The sequence below is a fragment of the Thunnus thynnus genome, chromosome 20, assembly GCF_963924715.1.
Source record: "Thunnus thynnus chromosome 20, fThuThy2.1, whole genome shotgun sequence".
Lineage (NCBI taxonomy): Eukaryota > Metazoa > Chordata > Actinopteri > Scombriformes > Scombridae > Thunnus > Thunnus thynnus.
Genome location: NC_089536.1, coordinates 13076834 through 13085930, shown reverse-complemented (window position 1 = coordinate 13085930; position 9097 = coordinate 13076834). Strand labels below are relative to the sequence as shown.

At 36.5% G+C, this 9097-nt stretch overlaps 1 protein-coding gene across 2 annotated transcripts; it reads right to left on the bottom strand.

The window, feature by feature from the left end:
• Positions 1 to 2943: 2943 nt before the first annotated feature.
• LOC137172006 (ras-related protein Rab-5C-like) lies at positions 2944 to 8035 on the bottom strand. Of its 2 annotated transcripts, none has more exons than XM_067576253.1 (6): positions 7876 to 8035; positions 6135 to 6483; positions 5456 to 5607; positions 4963 to 5085; positions 4714 to 4807; positions 2944 to 3926 (listed from the first exon to the last, which is right to left on the bottom strand). In XM_067576253.1, the coding sequence occupies exons 2-6, from the start codon at positions 6301 to 6303 to the stop codon at positions 3799 to 3801; spliced, it is 666 nt and encodes a 221-aa protein (XP_067432354.1). In that variant the 5' UTR covers positions 6304 to 6483; positions 7876 to 8035; the 3' UTR covers positions 2944 to 3798. The 2 variants fall into 2 exon arrangements, with proteins under 2 accessions (XP_067432354.1, XP_067432355.1); XM_067576254.1 differs by having other exon boundaries at positions 6135 to 6432.
• Positions 8036 to 9097: the final 1062 nt, after the last annotated feature.

Below are 9097 nucleotides of genomic sequence, written 5' to 3'. Positions count from 1 at the left end.
GCTAATCCAAAAATCCTTGTTGTTATGACAACCACTCCTTTCTCAAGCTAGGTTTTGGACACATTACCTGTGTCATTTCTTGTATGAATTTGAGACAAACAAGGGACACCACTGTAACAAAATGTGAACACGTAAGAGGTGTGTGGCTGCATTTATTTTCAGGTCACATCTCCTTTATTCTGCAAATCTCCTCCTCTAAAAATGAGTTTCTTTTTTGACAGAACACATCTTGACTGACAGCTCAACAAATGAGAAATCATTTACTGTGAACAGAGCGGCCGCCTGCTCTCCTTTTGGCAGAGATGCTACCTGTCTTCGAGACGAGTGTGTGTGCCTGTGTGTGTGTGTGTGTGTGTAAATGGCCTAATGTAAGGTTTGATGCATCACAACCAAGTCTGGAATACAGTTTACACCATTTCCAGTTTAATTTTTTTGTTTTTTTTACAAGGAGTTTCAGACCAACAGGACAAGCTTTAAGTCATGTGTTACACCTGTGAGTGGAACACAAAGAAACCTTTGAAACCAAACGTTCATTCATTAGTATTTCCTGTCTGCGGGTGAACCGTGAATGAGCCCATTCATTAACTTAATATCCAAATGAAATTTTGTCTTCTTATTTAGATTAACTAGTTGTTGTATATAGATAAAATACACATTCAGACTGGTTTTTAAATGGAAGCATTGTCTGAAATAGTAATATTAAGTGTTGAGACTTTGGGGATGGTAATGTCAGTCTGTCATTGTGTTCGCCACTTTGGTCCAGACTGAAATAGCTGAACAACTATTGAATGGATTGCCATGAAATTTTGTAGACATTCATGGTCCCCTGAAGATGTATCCTGCTGAATTTGATCCCCTGACTTTTCCTCTAGTGCCACCAGGAAGATTACGTTCTTGGTTCTTCGTAAAATGTCTCAATAAGTATTTGATGGATTGCCATGAATACGATACAGATATCCAAGGTGATCATTTGACCTTTTTCTCCAGCACCACCAGAAGTTAAAAGTTTTAAATTATCCTGTAAAATATTTCAACATCAACATGGTGAATTGGCACTACATTTTGTACAGACATTCATGGTTTCCAGATGATGAATGCTGATGACTTTGATTGATATTTGATGTTGATTACCATGAAATCTGGTGCACACGTTCATGTTCCCCTCAGAATGAATTGTAATAACTATAATGACATCATCAGGTCAAAAGTTTAATTTGTTCAATACTTTGGTTTATAACCAAATACCTCCCTCAACTTTGTGTTTGGTGCTAATTAGCAAATGTTAGCATGCTAACACACTGAATTAGGAAAGGTGAACAAAGTAAACATTGCACCTGCTAAACATCAGCATGTGAGCATTGTCATTGTGAGCATGTTAAAAAGCATTTAGTTCAAAGTATGTACAGTATAACCTCACAGAGCTGTTAACCTGGTTTAGTCTTGTTAAACTAGTTATGAATTCTTAATATTAGGCTGTATACAGCCACTGATTCCATCTAAACTAAAATTTTTGTCCTGTTTTTCTCTGATATAAATGCGGTGGACAGAATATTCTCAGCATAAAGTAATACAGCTCAACAGCACCACAAACAACAGCCTCCAAAATGACCATCAAGTTTAATCAACATCTCTCTAAAACAGTCTGAAGAAAACTGAACATTATAACCCTCATGAAGGTTTATTGCATCCAATAAACTGGCAATTGAGTGGATGGTAACAGAATTTCCACCATGTGATACTGTTTTCTACATTGTCTACGTTGCTCAGGCTGATGCCACACACATTTCTAAAAATCTTTACAGACTCAGAAAACCCCACTTGCATGGAGGTCCTTTAAAATATTATGCTGTTTCTTCAACTTATAGACTTAAAACCTCAAAGGCACCTTTAATCAAAACCAGTGAACTGCTGCATTAACCTGGAGAAACCCTGCCTTAAAATGAGCTGTAGCACAAATGAAGCAAATCACTACCATGTTATTTCTCTGCCAGACAGCTTTTTTCACTGAGCCAGTAATGGCTTTCTGCATGTCCAGTCTACATACTGTCCACCTTCTCACACACACACACGACCATACATACAAATGCAAACATCTTCTGTGTATTAAATTTCTTTTAGCTTATGTATTGTGGTCAATAATATTTATCATTTCCTGCACATAAACATGTGTACAGAATACTGACAACCTTTGTAATAAGACAAATACTGTTCAGATACTTTAGACACATTACGTCCTCTGTGGACCTAAGTGTGATGATGCTTCCATCTAGTGGTTGGAAATGTTTATTGTTGCCGTTTCTTGGATGCCTCATTCAACTTTAGTGTTTGGTGACTTCAGCTGCCTCCAGATGTACATTTTTAATATGAAATTGTTTTTTTTTGGCCACGTCAGATTCAGATGAACTGTTATTTCATTTTACCTGCTATAAAGAGTCAGGGGGCTGGAGCCTACCTCACCGTGCTTGAGATGAAAGCAGGGAAACACCACACACAGTATATCTGAGTCAGCCACCTAACACGAATGTTATGTAGAAACAAGTGTGTATTTAGGTAAATAATAATAATAATAATCATCATCAGATCATATGAAAGTAGCCGGTTATCACAGAGCAAGCCAGAATCCTTCAAGTGATGTAACTATTCTGTAACTTGTAAACAATCAGTATATCATATAAAGACTCTGGATGGACCAGATTAACTCAAATATAGGAGGTCCTAACTCTAAAATGACCCCCTTTTCCCAACATCTGTTAAGACTTTTTGAAGATAGGAAACACTTTTAATACAAAGGTATGCAGATACAGTCATTATATTTTTTTATTGTAGTATTTAAATCGAGGCTGCACTGCTTCTTACTGCAAATAATCATCATACATGAACTAATTCATTCGAAATGTCCACCATTGCTTCAGCATACACTGGAAAACAACTCAGAACACAAACACTCTTTCATGTTATTTATTACGTTTTAGATTTACAATTTATTTTCACATTTCTCTTAAAAAAGGCTAACAACTCTCTGGTGTTACAGGTATCAATACACAATGAATGCAAACAACTGCATTTGTTGCACAGTTCAAAAACATCTTCAGATGTGTAGCCTAATGAATCATGACCTGCTTCAATAAGCGAAGTCTAGAGCTTTCCTTATCACCGTGATGTAACCTCGGTCCCTAACAAGAATGACAAAATGCTGAGATCTCAACTGCAATGAGACAAAAAACCCACTTAAGATTAATTGCTCTTTCATTTGCAATTTCAGCTTTAGTACTTTACAGTTGGGTATCTGTATCTTTCATTATGATGATCAATGAGGAGGGAAATGACAGGAGTAGAAAAGTAAACAACACAAAATATATATGTATATGTGTGTATATGTAAATATATATAATATATATAGTTTATACACACATACACATACATAACACACACACACCCACACACACACACAAACAAATGGCAAAAACCTCAGCATCACCCTTCAAAAAATTCATTTAAGACAGAATTCAATCAACTGAGACAGAAGTTGAGGATGAACAGGGAGGTAGATAGATACAGGGGGCAGAGACAGAAGAGAAGAGTAGTGAGGGATCTTGGTATTTCCCTCTAGCTTATGATTCTTTTTAAAAAAAATGTTCCTTTAATCAAAGAGGATCCAGATAATCTCATCTGTAATCTCAGTTTAAGTGCAGGAGTGGCGAGTGGCTCTGCCCTTTCCTGCCTTTCTGGGTTTTAGCTACGTGCTGTCCTTAAAACCATGTTCAAGGCTCGCTCACTAAGTTCATTGTTTTGTACTTGCTAATTGCCGCCACCACAGCACTGGCTGCTGCGGCCCTGCGGAGCGGCTTCTTGTAGGTCCACTCCTGTCCTGGTCCGCCCTCCTTGTCCAGCTCCACCCTGAGGATCGTTCTTAGGTAGCTTCTTTGCTAAAGAGGTAAGGCAGACGCAGGATAACATGTTAAAATATTAATCATTTAAAAGTTCAGAGATGCAATTTATCAAATTATAGTATTATACACATAACACTTTTAACAGAAACTTCTAACATTTCAAAAGGAAAAAACAAACACTATTTTCTTCTGTGCCTGTCAGGTGTCATGAGGGAAAAAAGAATTCTTGTAATTAGTAAATCAGCAAAACTCGGACTGTTAGCAACAGGCTTGCACCTGTGTTTTGGCATTTTAGTGCCTACAAATTCATTACTTATTCCTTCATATTGATTTTTTTTTCACCTGGTTGACCATTTCTCACAAAAAGCAAACTTATCCAACTAACCCACCTTCAAAATTATTGGTTTCTCTATCAGAACTCTCTAAGATCTTAACCAAAAAAGTTATCAGGTCATAGACAATCTGACATGAATGAGCCACTTGGGTTTAATACAGTTTTGTTGGACATATAATAAAATGTTACAGTATTGTTTCAAGTCATGTTCATTTATGTAAGAATTACTAATTTGTCTGCACAAATTGTCATATTTTTCCCCCATGACAACTGCTGGGCTCTGTAGTTTTCCTGTTGTTTAGCAGCTGTTTTCTTCTTCTTCCATCTAACCGGTGCTCAGGGTCAGGAAAGAAAAGTCGTGTTAGTCTTCATTTTTAGAATTTGTGTTTAATTGAACCAGCAAGAAATAAGTAGGCTGTATTCTAACTTAACGCCTAAAATATCTACCTGTTAGGAGGAAACTTTGACTCAACAGAGTGGGGCACTTACCAATAGCCATGAAAATTTCATTGACATTCATGGCGGTCTTGGCTGACGTCTCCATGAAGAGTAGACTGTTGTCATCAGCATATGTTTGTGCCTCCTGAGAACAAAGTATTGAGGAGAATATTAGAAATTGACTCCAGAGACAAGTTGAACACAATGTTATGATTTAATAAATTCTTGGCAAAGCTTTGAATATCTGAAATGACTTTGCTTTAAAATGTAGAATAGATTAATATTTATATGTCTTCATACCTGAAGCTCTACAGCTCTCTTGTTTGCAATGTCTGCCTTGTTGCCGGCCAAAGCGATCACTATGTTAGGACTGGCTTGTCTCTGCAACTCCTTCACCCAGTTTTTCGCTCGTGCAAAAGTATCCTTAAAAAAAAAAAAACTTGATTAATATTGCTCTCTTAACCTTAACCTTGGAAGAACATTTTCACGACGAGGTTGACCAACACCTGACCGAAAGACATGCCTTCAAAACACCCACGAGTCTGAACACCCTCACAGACCTAATTTTAAAGTCATATTTGCAGTCTATTTTCGGCATAGTGGTGCTTTAAACTTTTGAATTTGGCGGTCTTTAACAGTCACTTCTGGTAACACTGAAATTGACAAAATGACAGAAAAAACTACAAGTAATAAAACTGTATTGTTGCAACACCACTGTACATCAAAGTTCATCATATTGCAATTGGCCGCATAGGCTCTGTCCCCCAACAGTTACTCTGCAGGTGAAACCTACTGTGTTGGTAATGTCGTAGACCACGATTGCCGCCTGGGCACCTCTGTAGTACATTGGAGCCAGGCTGTGGTAGCGCTCTTGACCTGCTGTGTCCCAGATCTCAAACTTCACAGTGGTGTCGTCCAGACAGACAGTCTGTGTCAGGAAGGCAGCTGAGAGGGACAAATGTACATCAGTGGAATGAAAATGTATTAGTACCATAATATGGAAAATGACAGGGCCTTTACATCATTTAGTGAACTTCACTGACGCTAGGGCTGGGTATCGAACCTCAACACTTTTTGGTACCAAGCAAAATGTGTCTGTAACGAAGTATCTTGAACTTGAGCAAAATGTCTGGTCAGGTTTTTGATTTCAATTTTATCAATTTTTGACTATTTTATTATCAAAGCAAAGTTTTATACAGCTGCTTGAGTTTAGAAAACTGTTAGTATTTCTCAAAGTAAGGTTTTGCAGAAAAAAAGTATTAGCACTACCACAAGTACTGACAATTTTCCAACGATATCCAATTTTTGCCTACATAAAAAACACACAGTCTGTTTAAACAGACTTTACTCCCTCAAATGTCAAGATTCAATTCAATTTTATTCATATAGCACCAAATCACAACAGACCTTATCTCAGGACACTTTTCACATAGAGCAAGTCTAGACTGTACTCTTCAATGTGTTTTTCTTACCTCCAATTGTACTTTCCTGGTATTCATGGAACTGGCCTTTGACAAAGCGCAGCACCAGACTTGACTTCCCCACTGCTGACTCCCCCAGCAGCACCAGTTTGAACTGGCAGATTTTGTTTGCTGCTGCGGCACCATTAGGCCTGGTTGCTCCTCCACCGCGCCCCGCCATTGACAGAGATAGAGGCTGTTCTGGATGAGACGACCTGAGCTGGGCTGAAACTACAGACTAGAGAGGTGGTGACGGGAGCTGAGTACGCTTAGTCGGGCACTGATGGTGAACGACGTCAGGGGCAAACTCCTGGTGACAAGAAGCAGATGGGACGGTCAGAGGTGGAGTGACCTGGGGGACCTTAATAAATAAAGACATCAGAATCAGTGGAGCCAATTATGTGAAAACAAACCAAAAATTAGTTTAAAAAGGGCAAAATTATGGAGGTTCTCGTGTTGCAGATCTGCTTTCAAAAGTGGATTTGATTATTATTTGATAAGTGTCATTAACAACCAGAGAAACAGAGGAAGATTGGTATGTTGATTGATAAATAACATAAATTATTAATTAATTATCACATTTGTTGAAGATTAATCTTCTGTTGATTGCCCAATCAATTAACTGACCAATTGTTTCAGCATTAGATTCACTTAAGCATGAGGCACAGACATACAAAGACAAAAAATAAAAATAAATAAAATTCAAAAATGTGTAACTAGCATGTAACACAAGTAAGGAGTTATGCATATCATGTTGCATTTCATTTAATAATGTGACGTTCCATAATAGTGGAGTCACCAAACTAAATGATCAACCTTCTTAACAATAACTATAGCTAATATCAGCCAGAGTGATATAATGGCTAATATTAGCATATTGCAGACGTCTGCATTGGGGTATATGTCAGGAACGTTTAAATTATGTTTGAGATAATTAAAATAAACAATTTAATATTGCATGCTTATTCAACAGAGGGCACTGACAAATTTATTTTTCAACTGAAAAATCGCTTAGTCTCTCTCTGAGTCACAATTCTGTACAGGTCTGCAATGATTAGTCGATTAATCGACTTCTCAGTCGACAAAAAATGAATCACCAACTATTTTCATGTTAGATTAATCATTTTGAGTCAAATTTCCTGGTTCCAGCTTCTTATATGTGCATTTTTTCTGGTTTCTTTTAGTCTTCTATGAAAGAAAACTGAATATTTGGGGGTTGTGGATTATTTGTCAGAACAAAAGAAGACATTTCAGGTTCCATCTTGGGCTTTGGGAAACGAACAACTAATCGATTAGTCACGAAAGTAAAAGATAAATTGATAGTGACGATAATCGTTAGTTGCAGCTCTAATTCTTTGTTATGTGTTTATGTAAAAACTTCTGACCGATATATCGTCGTTAGGTTTGTTTTAAACTGTGAAACACTGATATCAGTCTCAAAAATCCAATATTGGTCGAACTGTGCAATTATTAAAATGGGTGAAGCAGTTTAAGACACTTGCAAAAGGTTTATTTATACTACCTCGGCAGCTTTAAGATGTAAACACAATCTGGATTCATATTCTACTTAGAAACGCACCAATAACAGATAAAGACACTGATTACATCGCTAAGCAGGCTAATCTTAACTTTAACGGCACAAGAAAACAAAAACAAAAATTGCAAGTTAGCTACGAGGCTAAGTTAGCAATGTTACCATCGGCTAACAGGAAAAATGACTAAAAACAAACAAATAACACGCCAACATACTTACCAGCCACGAAAAACAATGTCCACTCCGCCCTGTGTATTATGATTTATAACAGTGTTGTTCCTCGTGGACTGCAGTTTTCCTCTTTTTCTCCTGAAACACTTTCAGGTTCAGTAAACTGTACGCTTCCGCTTTGTGTAACCAAAATACTTCCTGAACTCTTCTGTCATGTGACGCAGTGTCACAACCAATGAAATGGCGGGATGGTGGCACGTCAGAACAAGGCTGGTTAATGACGTAAACCCTTTTTGTAATGAGTTTGTGAAAAATTAGGTATAATTTGGAGTTTCATATATGGTAATGATAAAAAATATCTAAAACTTTCAGCTTTTGAAAATGATTTGAGAAGCTAATTTAAATCTCTAAAAAAGCTAAAGCATCAAAATGTCTTTTGACTTTGTGAACAGATGACAGCATACAGTAAATTCTGTAAATGCCTAATTTTTCTTCTCTCCCTTTGCTTTTTTCCATTAATATTGTTCTCATACCACATCAATATTACATGTCTATTTCTTTTTTCTTACATTTTTACCATTATTATTATTTTTATTTATTATTATTATTTATTTTTTTATTTCTACATTATTTTGTGATTATTTACAGTATGTTATATGCAGCTGCAATACCCATGCTTGTGAAATGTTTGCTGCTTATTAAAAAAAGAAGTAACAAGTCGAAATAGATATTTTTCCATGGTTACTTCACTGTTAAAGAACATAGTACACATTTACACGACACAATAGGGTGATATCTACTGCACCAACAAACAGTGGAAACAAGATTAGGTCAGAACCCAGTATATGGTGAGAACATGTGAAATGAAATGTGTATAAAATGCTAGAGGGCTTTTAATGTGTACGTTGCCTGGTTACCATCAGAAGTGGACATCACCAGCATTTTTAAGATGTTTGTTTTTATCTAAGTTTTAGTTTATTTATTTATATAGAACTTTTGATACAGTAGTAACTCAAGGTTCTGTACAAATAAGAAAAAAACATTAAAAATACTTAAAATACATTGCACCAGATTTTGTGTATAGACTATATGGTGCTGTTGTAAGATGGGTTGGGTTGAGTACCTGAAAAATGGTTTTAATGCAGTAACTATCAAGTTAATTATTAATGCTGAGTTTAAATTACCCCAATACAGTGAGTAACATGTGTGTAAAGTTTGCATTTGTAAATGTATTTGTTATATTGCTTTTATTTTGTTTATCATGAACACG

What these genes read in the sequence shown, in the direction of transcription:
- LOC137172006 (XM_067576253.1), bottom strand. Translation starts at nt 6,303, where the DNA reads ATGGCGGGGCGCGGTGGAGGAGCAACCAGGCCTAATGGTGCCGCAGCA. An exon ending in CCAGGAAAGTACAATTGGAG is followed by an intron (nt 5,608 to 6,134) that starts GTAAGAAAAACA and finishes TGTCCCTCTCAG; the next exon opens with CTGCCTTCCTGACACAGACT. An exon ending in TCTACGACATTACCAACACA is followed by an intron (nt 5,086 to 5,455) that starts GTAGGTTTCACC and finishes TTTTTTTTTAAG; the next exon opens with GATACTTTTGCACGAGCGAA.